This window comes from Octopus bimaculoides, chromosome 14 (genome assembly GCF_046866305.1).
Source record: "Octopus bimaculoides isolate indiv1 chromosome 14, ASM4686630v1, whole genome shotgun sequence".
NCBI lineage: Eukaryota > Metazoa > Mollusca > Cephalopoda > Octopoda > Octopodidae > Octopus > Octopus bimaculoides.
In genome coordinates, this window is record NC_142941.1 from 32,465,690 (window position 1) to 32,479,954 (window position 14,265).

At 38.4% G+C, this 14,265-nt stretch overlaps 1 protein-coding gene across 5 annotated transcripts in view; it reads right to left on the reverse strand.

The window, feature by feature from the left end:
* LOC106874067 (uncharacterized) overlaps positions 1-14,265 on the reverse strand; it is a 64,049-nt gene that overhangs the window by 7,423 nt on the left and 42,361 nt on the right. For 3 of the 5 annotated variants that reach the window (XM_014921645.3, XM_089362662.1, XM_089362663.1), the window contains exons 2-5: positions 12,938-12,992; positions 7,756-9,012; positions 4,146-4,224; positions 1,287-2,902 (exon numbers count right to left, since the gene is read on the reverse strand). In XM_014921645.3, the coding sequence (XP_014777131.1) occupies positions 1,287-2,902; positions 4,146-4,224; positions 7,756-8,805 (2,745 nt within the window). In that variant the 5' untranslated portion in view covers positions 8,806-9,012; positions 12,938-12,992. The remainder of the gene's footprint in view (positions 1-1,286; positions 2,903-4,145; positions 4,225-7,755; positions 9,013-12,937; positions 12,993-14,265) is intronic. The other 2 variants (XM_014921646.3, XM_089362664.1) reach the window with 1 other exon arrangement.

The following is a 14,265-nucleotide window of genomic DNA, read 5'->3' on the forward strand; positions in this document are numbered from 1 at the left end:
GTTAGATAATAATATGATGTATACCTTTCTGCATATTGTGTAAGGTCACTTCCTTAATATCTAACAAGTCCCATCTTCTTTCTTGCTAACTAAAACTTTTATCCTTGTTAGGTTTCATTAAGATTTCTTGGTTCCAAGTTCTGATAAAACTCTTGGAATTTCTTCCTTAAATTTTGTACAGATTCAGCTTTGAGAATTAAAACATCAGCTTACAGGAATTCCCACAGATTTAAATTTGTCTGGGAACCATAATAAATATGAGAAAACTGAGAACAAAGGAAACCCACTTGCACACCAAATTTTTTAACGAGCATGTTGCTAACACTTCTGACTGTATAGCTGTCAACTTCAGTTCGTAGTCTCTCTGTTGGGTCTACTTGGAATAATCCTGCTCACTCCCATGTGTTCTCTACATTCGACAATTTCTTGTTATAACATTTCCAAGCCTCTCTCTATTTGGCATCAGTGAGGGAAAGTGTGCCACTATCAGTCTACACGCACTTTCCAACAATCTCTCAATTTGTAGTGATACTTTGCATTGTACTCTGGGATATCACAGGCTTTTGATCCTCTTATTGCATAACATTAGTAAAACATTTTCAGTTTCACATTAACACAACATTCTGAAGTGTTTATATGAAACACTTTAGACATCTACTTTAGATGCTGCTGCTAATAACAACAACAACAACAACAACAACAACAACAACAACAACAACAACAACAATAATAATAATAATAATAGAGAGAAGAACTAGGAAGTAAGTTAATATGAATGGAAGACTCTACCCAAGGGCAGGAGTAGCACGATTATACCTACCTAAAAAGGAAGGTATAATACATCAATGCCCTACATGCCATCACTTCCAACAACGCCCACTCCTACACAGACACAACTCCTCATTCCTTCTTCACCTATATTACTCAAATGTCATTCACAAGCAACTTTGGCACTTCATGGCAAACCTGCACTGACTTCACAAACAGGGACATAGGAAACAGTCTGTGATAAGATCAGGCCAACAGTGTCTTCAATAACAGCACATATGCAATCACAGCATATATTTAGAAAACATTAACTGAGAAAGAGAGAGAGAGAGGGAGAGAGACAGAGTGAGCGAGAAAGAGGGAACGTGTGTATGTGTGCAAAAGTGAGGATCAGCATGAGTTTATGTATGGAGAGAAAGGAGGAGAAAGTAAATAAAAAAGTGTGTGTTTGTGTGTGCATGCATGCCACACATGCATCGTTAAACAACACTAACAACAAAAAAGATTTTAAAACTGACCTGTGTCATCTTGTGAAAATCCAGGGTTGGCCTGTCATAGTCCCGGCGACGTTTCACTCCAGCTTTACGGTCATGCAGGACACATGGCTGTGAGCGGCACCGCGGAATACGTTGACGGCGGGGGGAAGAAGGGTTTGACACAGACGTTTTGCATGCTGCTGGTACACTTGGCGTTGACCCACTGGCAGAGACTGTCTTTCCGAGCTGCTGCTGTTGCTGCTGCTGGGGTGGCATTAGACGTTGGGTGGGTATTATCTGTGGGGGAGGTGGATGAGGCAGTGGAAGGACCTGTTGCTGTCGTGAGTGAGGGTAGTGGGTATGAGACGGATAATGGTGAGGATGATGAGGAGGGTGTGAGGGTGAAGAGAGGATGGATGAGGATGGTGAAAATGATGAAGGAGATGTAGAGTTACTGATGGAGCACTGGTCTTCAAGTGACAGGCTCCGGTGTTTCTGAAAGGACCAAAATGGTGTGTGTGGTGGCAGGCTGCAACTGGTTGTGGCCAGTTTCACTGGTGATGATGATGGGGACGATGAAGTAGCAGCAGCAACAGGAGTAGCAAAAGGAGAGGATGCATAAGCCTTGGGAAGAGGCATAGTGAGGAAGCAAGAAGAACCAGTGGCCTGGCTTGTTACTGTGGTGGGATGAGGTCGTGGTTGGAGGGGAAAAGAAGAAGGGGAAGAGCACGATGATGGTGAAGAAAAACCAGAGTTATTGTAACCATGTCCAGTCTGCATGTCCGATACTGGTTTAAAGGCCCTATTCTCGACATCGTCATCGTCGCGATAACCAACAATCGAAACAGAGGCAGGGCGGGGTACTGGAGACTCTGGTGGAGTGTGCAGTAATGTGACGGATTTGTTGAGTTGAGTGGAGCACGAAATAGGATCCAAAACTGCAGTAAAAGTCTGTTGTGTTTTAGGAGAAATTGAAGATGGGTCTGCAGTTGTTGGCCAATGGACAGCACCCGAGAAAACAGCAGGATGGTTTGTGAGTGATGAAAATGATGTGGATGATGAAATTCCTGAAACTTCCGACACTGATTCTCCTTCTGCTGATATAAAACTCTGTTGATATTGGCTCCAGCTGTCCTCAGTTACAGGGTTAAAGGCAACAGGTTTCAGCAGTGACCCTGAATTCCTTGGACTCAGTTCTAATGCTACAAAATAGTTGGAGCTGTTTATTGGAGCTGAGATGTATGGTTTCTGGCTGCCACTCTCTGATGGAATCGATAAGGAACGGCAGTGCTTCTTCTTTGGTGGGTATGGAGGAGTGCCAGGAGATGTGTCCTTGATGGTGTCATTATCACTACCCACGTCGCCAGTAGTTAATGGAATGTCTGTGCTGTTACTCACAGAACAATCACTAGATAAGCTGCTTCCATAACCACGAGTCCGAAGGCCTTCAGATATATGGGATGAGCTAGCAGAATGAGAAAGGATAGGTGCAGACAGACAAGAGCTTTGTCTTGTGCAGGCACCACTTGGAGGCAAAGTTTGGTAAACTTTCTTCTTCTCTAGATTATCACCTAATTTCAGAGACAGCATACTTTGCAGAGTTGCATTAAGGCCAGTGCATTCTGAATGACAGGTCTTGATTTTCCAGGGATCTGGTTCTGAAAACAAATTAAAAAAAAGAGTATTACTAGCAGTAAACAATTGCTTCATATTAAGAATAAAGCCGATTTTTAAAGAAGACTCAGTGAAATTGACTTTAATAACATGAGTGTTTATTTTATCTAACCATTTCTCAAGAGATAAAAGGCAAAGTGAAGAGTAGCAAGATTTGAGCTCAAAATCTAGATCACTGAAACTAAACATTATAAATCAGTCAACATGGCGTCCTATCATTTCTGCCAAATTACCTCCCACATTACCAAGAAGTCATGATCATTGTTCTTGTGTCCACTTTTCCATGCTTGTATGGATCAGACAAAGTTTATTGAGGTAGGTTTTATACAGCAAGAAGTCCTTCCTCTTTCCAAGCAAGGTAATATTTCTCCATGACCAGACATGTTTTCACTTAATATTGGAAATAAATGATACTGCTTGTATGATAGTGATATTCATTTATAACTATCACAAAATGTCAAGACAAGGAGACACAAAAATACATACACACACACAGGGCTTCTTTCAGTTTCCATATACCAGATCCACTCACAAGGTTTTGGTTGACCCAGGGCTGTAGTAGAAGAGACTTGTTCAAGGTGCCACATGGTGGGACTGATACCTAAACCATGTGTTTAGGAAATAAGCATTTTAACCTTACAGCCATATCTGCGCCTAGTAGTTGTAGAAATTTTTTTTTATTTGCCAACAGGTCTACAACAATGGGTAGAACACTAGGTCTTCACCTGAGATGATTATGGTTAACACCCAAGTTAGGTATTTCTCAAATCTCACCCTACCATCTTAAAACAAGGAAATGCACATAAGACACATATACCAGAAAACAAATACTGTATATAGAGGTACAGGAGTGGTTGTGTGGTTAAGAAGCTCATTTTGCAACAACATGGTTTCAGGTTCAGTTCTGCTACAGGGTACCTTGGGAAATGTCTTCTACAATAACCTCAGGCCAACCAACACCTCATGAGTGAATTTGATAAACGAAAACTGTGTAGAAGCCCATTGTGTGTATGTACATATATATATACATGTGTGTGTGTGTGTGTGTGTGTGTGTGTGTGTGTGTGAAAGTGTGTTTTTTCCTGGGGTCAATTTGTTTGACTAAACTCTTCAAGGTGGTGCACCAACATGGCTACAGTTCACTGACTGAAACAAGTAAAAGATAAAAGATATCTCAAGTAGCTAACCTCCTTCCTTTTTGTTTAAAGTTAAGAGATCTTGTCTTACCTGTATTAGTGACAGAGGCTGAAGGTTTTGATGGTGAAGAGTAACTCTTTCCCATATCTGCTGAAGACAACATGGAGGACTGAAATAAAAAGAAAAAATATAATGGGGAAGACAGAAAATTAAAATTGTCTACAGGTGTGGCTGTGTGGTGAGAAGCTTGCTTCCCAATCACATGGTTCTGGGTTCAGTCCCAATACGTGGATCTTGGGCAAGTGTGTTCTACTATAGCCTCGGGCCAACCAAAGCCTTGTGAGTGGATTTGGTAGACAGAAACTGAAAGAAGTCCGTCATATACATACAAATATATATATATATATATATATATATATATATATATGACCCCAGCACAGCTGCAGCCTAATGACTGAAACAAGTAAAAGATAAAAGATATATATATATATATCTGTGCATATCTCCCACCATCGCTTGACAGCTAGTGTTGGTGTATTTATGACCTTGTAACCTGGTAGTTTGGTGAAAGAAACCGGCAGAATAAGTACCAGGCTTTAATAAAATAGGTACTGGGATTGATTCATTTCACTAAGAATTCTTCAAGGCGATGCCCCAGCATGGCCACAGTCAAATGACTGAAACAAGTAAAAAATAAAAGATAAAATTGATGCAACAAAACTGTATTGGTGTTGGTCATCATGATCATCATCGTTTTAACATCCATGTTTCCATGCGTATATGAGTTGGATGGAATTTGTTGAGGTAGATTTTCTTTGGCCAGATGTCCTTCCTAACCCTAACCCTCACCTGTTTCCAAGTAAGGTAAATATTTCCCTATGACCAGACTACTTTTTCTGGAAGACTGGAAATGAAGGACACCATTTGTATGTCAGTGACACTTGTTGACAACTATGATGCAATGTCAAGGTAATGAGATAGTAACACACACACACAACAACAACAACAAGTTTCTTTCAGTTTCCATCAACCAAGTCCACACACAAAAGTTTGTTGCCCAGGGGCTATAACAGAAGACATTTGCAAAAGGCACCACACAGTGGGACTGAACCTGAAACCATGTGGTTGGAAAGCAAACTTAAGCAAAAAATTCACTACTGTCTCAAACCTATCATAAATGCTGAACAATCAAGTGAAGTACTGTTGAAAAGCTGCACACTGCTGCTCAGAGTAGAGCAGTACACACCTATTCCAACCTTCAAAGACTATATTGTGGTTTTGTTGTTACATTGTACCTCTGCCATTAGGACCAATTAGACAGCTTTTATTCCCTCGTGTTTCAGTGGCGGCACTTTAGCTCTTTCCTTAAAAACCAACAATCAACGAAATAAAGTTTAATTTAATCCTTTAACATTCAGACTGTTTTATCAAATGTAATGCTTATTCATTCACATTCTTTTAAATTAATCATGTATCATCTTTGTAGCTTTGAGATTTTGATGTGATTGTTTATTTTAAAATGACACTGTAGGGAAGGTGTGAGAGGCCAAATGTGGCTGGTTTGAATATAGAACAGGTGGAATATTTTGGCTGGATATGCTGGTTTAAATGCTAAAGGGTTAAAGAGTATACTGTAAATAGAAAATATCAGAATAAACATAATAGTTCTTGTATATTCAATAAAAGCAGAATACAGAGAAATATTTTGATTTTACAGTTCTATATTTAAGAGATGAGGAATTATGTACATTATTTACATTTGACAGATATTTGTCCTCATCTTGTTTGTTGTTAACACGTTTTGGCTGATATACCCTCCAGCCTTCATCAGGTGTCTTGGAGAAATTTCGAACTTGGGTTCTCATTCCTAAGGTATTTTTTGATGTTATTATTATTATTTATTGTTTTCTGGCATTCCTGGACGTATTAATAACACGCACCAAGTATGGATTCAGGACATCTGTATATCACAAGCCGATCTTTACAGGACGATACCTCAACTTCAATTCCTACCATCCATATACTGTAAAGAGAGGGATTGCTCAGTGCTTAAAACATTGTGCAAAGAATATAAGTAGCAATTGTGATACACACCACGAAGAAATGATCAAGCTCAATAACGATCAGTTAAGCAACAACAATCCCAAAAGTATACTATCCACTCCAATTATGAAGAAGAGAGATGATGAGGCCAATAAACTGTCCATAGCCTGTCTACCCTATGTGAAAGGCCTCTCCGAAAAGATACAAAAGATATGCGGCCCATATAACATCAGGACAGTATTCAAGAGTAATACAACACTTCGCAAATATCTCCTTCGAGTAAAACCTCCAATAGAAGAGAATATGACCAAAGACTGCATGTACTCCATCCCATGCAGCTGTGGTAGGTTATACAAAGGTGAAACATTAGCTGGCAGAAATGTTAGCACGCCGGGCGAAATGCTTAGCGGTATTTTGTCTGTCTTTACGTTCTGAGCTCAAATTCCACCGAGGTCGATTTTGCTTTCATCCTTTCGGGGTCAATAAATTAAGTACCAGTTACGCACTGGGGTTGATGTAATCAACTTAACCCATTTGTCTGTCCCCTCTATTGCCCTTGTGGGCAATAAAAAAATAAGAAACATACCGCCCCCTCAAAGTAAGTGTAGACAAACATTGCAAAGCTGTGACACGAGGAGATATTGATAAATCAGGTATAGCTGATCATGTATGGAAAAATGGAGACCACCTCCCCCTGTGGGATGAAGTTAAAATAATAGACAGAGAACAAGCAGCACATATGCTAGGTCACAACAACCTCCTAAGCAGACCGAGTGCAGATATGAGCAGCATATGGGAACCAGTATTAAGGAAGAATAGAAAAATATTAGATGTATAAGCCCTAAAATTCACTCTATAATTGCCCATGGGCATATGGCATAGTGGTTAAGAGTGTGGGCTACTAACCCCAAGATTCTGAGTTCGATTCCAAGCAGTGATCTGAACAATAACAATAATAATAATAATAACATTGAAAAATACCTTAGGAATGAGAACCCAGGTTCAAAATTTCCCCAAGACTCCTGATGAAGGTTAGAGGGTATATTAGCCAAAACGTTGTGTTAACAACCAACAAGATGAGGACAAATATCCATCAAATGTAAATAATGTATTTTGATTTTGTTGAAATATTGTGGTTACTTAACTGTGCTATTGGACAGACAATTGTCCATCTACAGATCAATTCCATACCAAAATGACGCAAAATAGCATTAGCAGTGGGATATGTGATCAATAAAGTGATTGATTGGCACAATTGTTTGAGTGTCAAATAAAATGCATTAAGATATTTTCCTGGTTCTCTGTACTGTGACTTCAAATCCAATGGAGATCAACTTATCCTTTCATCCTTTTGAACCCACATGCACTAAATGCTGGTGAAGCCATCTCTTCTTCTACCCATCGCATCCTGGATGTTCCACTGGGTCCAAGGTGAGAGAGCTGAGAGGATGTCTAAGTCTGTTTGTAACTACATAGGCACCTAAAACAGCTAATGAGAACATAGCACATGCTACCATGTCATCCTCAATTCTGAGTGATGGCCATGGTAAGAATATGATCCAACAACCTACACGATAGAATGTAGATTCAATTTAATACAGTTGCTACTATGTAAACTCTGCTCATAAATGATAATCAAAGATGAAATATGCCTTACCTTTTGATGTTCTCTCTGAGATCTTTGTTGTGGGCTGCCACTATCCAGCACCATTTGATTCCATAATTTATCAGTGATGTAAGCTACAGTATGCCCAGTATTACCACAAGAGTCGGACAACCCATGGCTACTAACATCAACACCATTGCCATCACCACTACCACAAGTACTACTATTAATACTACTCATGCTATTATTAGAAGTACAGCTAGACAGCATTCCACTGCAACTGGAATCTTCAGTCACAGGAACTGAGGAAGTAGATGTAGGGCTTGGCTGGAAATGGTAGGGCTGTGAAAGAAAAGATAGGTTCTTTTTGTGGGCAGCAAGCTTCTGTTGGGGCAGCTGTTGCCTGTGGTGGGGTTGAAGTTGTAGACCATGACTATTGCCACTCTGGTGGTGATTTGGACTAGAGTGCTTACGATGCACTTGCTGTTGCTGCTGTGAGGAGGAGGAGGAGGAAGAGGAGAAAATCAACAATGACGAGGATGTTGGTGACACAGAAGTTGCAGTCAGAAAGGGTAGTAACTGTGACACTGAGGAAGGACAGCTAACCTTCAGGTCACTATATAACTGATGGGATGCAGGGTTAGATGATACAGCTGAACAAGCATTGTCAACAGCTGAAGAGGATACTTCAGATGATGTCACTCTGTCTAATTGAGCTGGGCACCGGGATGAAGACAACTGATCACATATCTGGGCCTCTTGCTGTTTACTACAATGCAAAGGGGACTGGAAAGTGCCATGCCCTGAAACATCACCTTGTTGCCATGGCAGCTGACTTAACAGTGGATTCTGCAGCCGAGACTCATCCAAATCCTTCTGCAAACTTTGCTGCACATGCTGGTAGGGGAAGTTGAGTGCTTTGGAGGGTGCTGTCTCCCGTCCAAGGCTCTGAGCACACCCAATCATAGCCACTGCTGTTGATGAAGTGGCAGCTACTGAAGTGACTGGGGTCAGACGCTCCTGCGACTGATAACCACCCCGTCCAACAGTTCGGCTTGATGGGTACAATGATTGCAGCTGACGACCACTAACATCAATCATTCTGTCCTTTGCTTCCCCCGCTGCTGTGTCAGTGGTTGTAGTTGTGGGAACAACCGCAGCCACAGTGATAGTTGTTAGTTAGTGCCACAGTGGATTAGGTGACAGACATTCATGGGGTTCTCCTCTAAATCAACAAACAACAGCCAATCAGGAAACCGACTTCATACCTTAAGCAATGTCAGCAGCAGATAGAGAGCGAAAGCTGAGCTGAAAACAAAGAAAATAATTGTAAGATTAGCAAACAGAAAAGCAAGAGAATCTGATGAACAAATTCAGACACTTAGCATGGATTTTTATATCAATGAATTATGGGTTTAAATTCACTTGGAATGTTCTGTGAGTACAACTAACTTAAAATGTAAAATGTAAAAAACAAAAAACAAAAAAACAAAAGTGTCAAGTTCATGTGGCAGATCACAATAAACATGGATAAAACTTATAGTATTTTATGGCATAAAAGATGCATGGACATATTAGATGCACCCAAAATTCAGCAGTGCATATTTAACTTTGCATATAGAACCCAGGGTGATTTTTTGAGAAATTTTTTTTGGTAAAAATTACATCTTAAATGCCATCAAATATAGTAATTTGAAATTGAGAAATTGTACCATCAGTTTTGTTCAACATTTGTAAGTTTAAAACTAAAACACACATTAATTTCCAACACTATATTTAATTAACTAGTTAATGGGAACAAAGTTACCATATTTGACAGCATGAAAGATACACATGCATATCAGATGCACCCCAATTTCAGCAGCGTGTATTCAGGAAAAACAGTTTTTAGTGCATTAACTTTGAATACAGGGACCTGGAATGACTTTCTTTTAGAGATAATTAAAAGCAAAAAACAAAAAACAAAAAAACCCTGTTATATGCCATTAAATATGGTAAATAAAGGGAATGTTTCACATTAATCAATTGTCTCTGGGTCTCTACAAATATTTCTAAAGAATCTATTTGCAAAAGTTGCAGAAGCAAAGAAAGGCAAATATTCCATTAATGCAATTATGAAGATGAAACCAGCATAACATTTTTAAAAGGACTGCCAGTCTATTTGGAAAGGGTAGAATTGCCTTGATCAAGTTTCTATGGGATTTGACCACATCAAAGTGATGTGGAACTGTCCAAACTATGAGTCCCATTATTAGATTCCCTTTGATGTTTTGGGGATTTAAACAATAATGGAAAACATGCACAAAACTGCATAAAAATAAACATAAAATATTGATATAGACTAATAATAATAATAATAATAATAATAATAATAATAATAATAATAATCCTTTCTACTTTAGGCACAAAGCCTGAAATTTTTTGGGAAGGGACTAAATTGATTACACTGACCTCACTGGTACTTAATTTATTGACCCCGAAAAGATGAAAGGTAAAGTTGACCTTGGCGGAATTTGAACTCAGAATGTAAGGATGTATGAAATGTAGCTAAGCATGGCATGCTAACAATTCCACCAGCTTGCTGTTTTTAAAAATAGTTTAAAATTTTGACAGAAGGCCAGTAATTTCAGGGGTAAATTGACTCTGAAGTTATATTGACCCCAGAGTTCAACTGGAACTTATTTTATTGACCCTGAAAGGATGAAAGGCAAAGTAGACCTCAGAATACAAAGATGGAAGAAATGCTGTTAAGCATTTTGCCTGGTGTGTTGGTTTCTTTGCCACCTTTAATAATAATCATGTTTTGTGTTAGCAATTCAGCATGTTAGGCCCCTTCAATATATAATACATCCACCTCCATTTTTTTAAAGTAGCATTCAGATTACTCAGTTAAATGCAATGCTTATTTATTTACATTGTTTTGAATTGACCATGCATTATCATGTAGCTTCAAGATCTTGATGATGTGACAATTTCTTTTTAGAATGACATTGTAAGGTTAGTGCGAGAGGTTGATCAGACCAGGTTGAGCATAAAATAAGTAGAATATTTGGGCTGGATGTCATCATCATCATCATCATTGTCGTTTAACGTCCGCTTTCCATGCTAGCACGGGTTGGATGATTTGACTGAGGACTGGTGGACCAGGAGGTGACACCAGGCTCCAATCTGATTTGGCAGAGTTTCTGCAGCTGGATGCCCTTCCTAACGCCAATGACTCCGAGAGTGTAGAGGGTGTTTTACGTGCCACCAGCACGAGGGCCAGTCAAGTGGTACTGGCGATGGCCACGCTCGAAATGGTGTATTTTATGTGCCACCTGCACAGGAGCCAGTCCATCGGCACTGGCAACAATCTCGCTCGAATGTCTTTTCACGTGCCACTGGCACAAGTGCCAGGGAAGCGACTAACCAGTTTAAATGCTATATTATCAAAATGTTTCAAATCAAAACTATGCCATCTTTGTTTTTAGACATACTGTAACTAAAACTATATTATGCAATATGATGTTCACCTTTTTCTTTTTAAAATGATAAAGCAGTGATGGTGAATCTATGACATGTGTCAGCAGTGACACACCAACCATGAGTTTTTATGTGACACACAATAGACTTTGAAAAGAAAAAAAAAATCTCCCTTCACTATCACATAATAAAAATCTTATTTATAGGTTCTTCCAGAAAACACAAATATATGTAGTAAATAAATGATACACCAATAACAAGATTGCTAAAGAAATAAAATTTTGACATGCTCAGCTGAAAATGTTTCCCATTAGGCACAGGCATCCACGTGATTAAGAAGCTTGCTTTGAAAGCACATGGTTTTGGGTTCAGTTCCATTGTGAAGCACCTTGAGCAGGTGTCTGCTATAGCCTCAGATCAACCAGTGTCTTGTGAGTGAATTTGGTAAGACAGAAACTGTATGGAAGCCCATCACACACACACAAGTAAATAAATACATAAATAAATGTATATGTGTGTGTGAGTGTGTGTTTGTCCCCAATCACTGCTTGACTCATGTTAGTTAGCAGTTCAGTGATAGAGATCAACATAATTACAAATCTCTTTAAAAAAAAAATAAATAAATAAATACAGGGACAGATTTGTTTGACTAAAACCTTTCAAAGCAATGTTCCAGCATGGCTGCAACGCAATGACTGAAACAAGTAAAAAATAAATAAATAAATAAATAAATAAAAAATAATAATAATAAAAGATAATTATGATAATGAGTAACTGAAGTGGAGATTTACTTCCTTTTCTTTGTTTCTAGAGAGTTTTCTCTGAGTTTTTTTTAATCAATTATTCTTGCAAATTCACACATTTAAATTAAATTCAGTGAGAATAAAAGATTAAAAAAAAGTTTGCCACTTTTTATAAACTTTAACTTACCATTCAAGCATGAAGTAGGAACGAGGTAGAAGTTAAACCCCCAGCCCACCTGCCAACCACGTATTGATTGAGGTAAACAATGCAAATGTGGCAAGCCCAATGGGACAAAGGCTTGAACTCATACAAGTTGTGGTTGAATAAGTTAAGCAGCAGTTTAACCACTCAGTAATGAAAAGATTAATGAATAGATAAATAAATTCAACTAAATCAAATGGATTTGCCACTATTAATACAGTATTACACAACCAGGTTAAAGCTAATTACCATAAATGAGACAGAATGGTCACAAACAATTATCACACCAACTATTAGTATTATTGTTGTGATCTATAGAGTAAGGTTTTCTTGTTTTTTCTTTCATGTACGTCTTTGTTTAGAAGTGGAAAACTTGGTTGTAAGAGAAAGTGTTTCAACAAGGAAGTTTGTAAATATTTTATCTAAAGAGAGAGGCAGAGGGAAGAATAGTTGGGGGTGGAATGAGAAAAGCAAATTTGTAAGGGAGAGTAGCTTTCAAGTGTTTTTTGTTTATTTTTGAGGAAAGGGTGAGAGACAAAGGTTAGCTTTCAATAATTTGAAAAGAGTGGGTGGTAGAGTGAAGGACTTTTTAGCATATGGCCGAGGGAGGCAAGGTGTAATTTAGATATTTTGTGAACACATGTAACACAGACACACATATGTATGAGTAAAGGAGTAAGACAAGCAAGAGAAAGGGAAGAAACATGGGAAAGAAAGAGAGGAGATAGTGATAAAAGAAAAGTGGAGTGATACACAAATAAAGAGAGAGAAAGAGAGAGAGAGAGAGAGGCGGGAGAGATAGAAAGGGAGAGAGAGAGATACATACCATAGTCCTTATAGGTTTGCTTGAAGAAACCTACAAACTGGATTGTCAGGACTTGCTACGACAGAGAAGTGAAGAGCAAAAATGAGAAAATAAAACACACATAGACACATACACACATGCATTAAACAAAGAAAATACAGACTAAAACAAATCCTTCAAATATTAGCTACACCATGCAAATAGCAGATGCACTTTACATGCATACAGTCAAACTACTTCTGTAGACAACCTTACAAACAGAACATTTTATGAATATCAATCCAGTTTCGTGTTTCCTCTGTATGCATGTATTAACATCACAGGGCACAGAGATATTTGCTCAGGTGGTTTTAGTGATCTAGAAAGTGCTTGTCTCCTCTCCAAATCCATATAAAGTAAAGATCAGCACCTACTGCCTATCACTTAAGTCTTTACATGATTTTAAAATGTGATTTCTAAAAGTAAGACAAATCCACGAAGGAACTGAACTCTGAGCTATATAAAACCAAATGGCTATCACAGTGAATGTTTTAAAAAACAAAAAAGAATGATTAGTCTAGACCAGGGCTGGCCAACTTGAGGCTTGTGGTCTGCATGTGGCCTGCTTCACACTTTCTTGGAAATATTGTGTTTAATTTCAAAATAAAACTGCTTGTGTAAAACATTTGTTTCAAAATAAATTTAAAATTTATAAGTGGCAATAAAGCATTAGCCGACAATTTCATAATTCTAAACAAACAAAAAGTATGAAAAATTCTTGATTCTGTAATTTGATTATTTGACTATTAGTTCATAAAATATACAAGCAGCCCTCAAAAAACTTTCTGTGATTAAAGTGGCCCACAATGTAATTTGAGTTGGTCGGGCTTGGTCTAGACAATTGACATCCTTTACTGTAAAAGGGAAAGGAAAAGTGCATATGTCACCCATTGATATACTTTAATGAGACTTAATTAATTGACCCCTATAAGACTTTAACACTAGTAGGTTTTAAACTCAGAAAAATAAGGCATTGCACTTGACAGTGTAAAGTAATTAGGCTAAGTAGCTGTTGCTAAAGCAAAATACACATTTAAACCAGACAAAATAAGAATGATTTCACTCTTTTGTCAAATATCTGAATTTGAAAATATAGGTGTGGTTGTGTGGTAAGAAGCTTCCTTCCCAACCACGTGGTTCCAGGTTCAGTCCCACTGTATGGCACCCTGGGCAAGTGTCTTCCACTATAGTCTTGGGCAAACCAAAGCCTTGTGAATGGATTTGATAGACTGAAACTGAAAGAAGCATGTCACACAATGTGTGTGTGTGTGTGTGTGTGTGTGTCTGTGTTTGTCCCCCACCACTGCTTG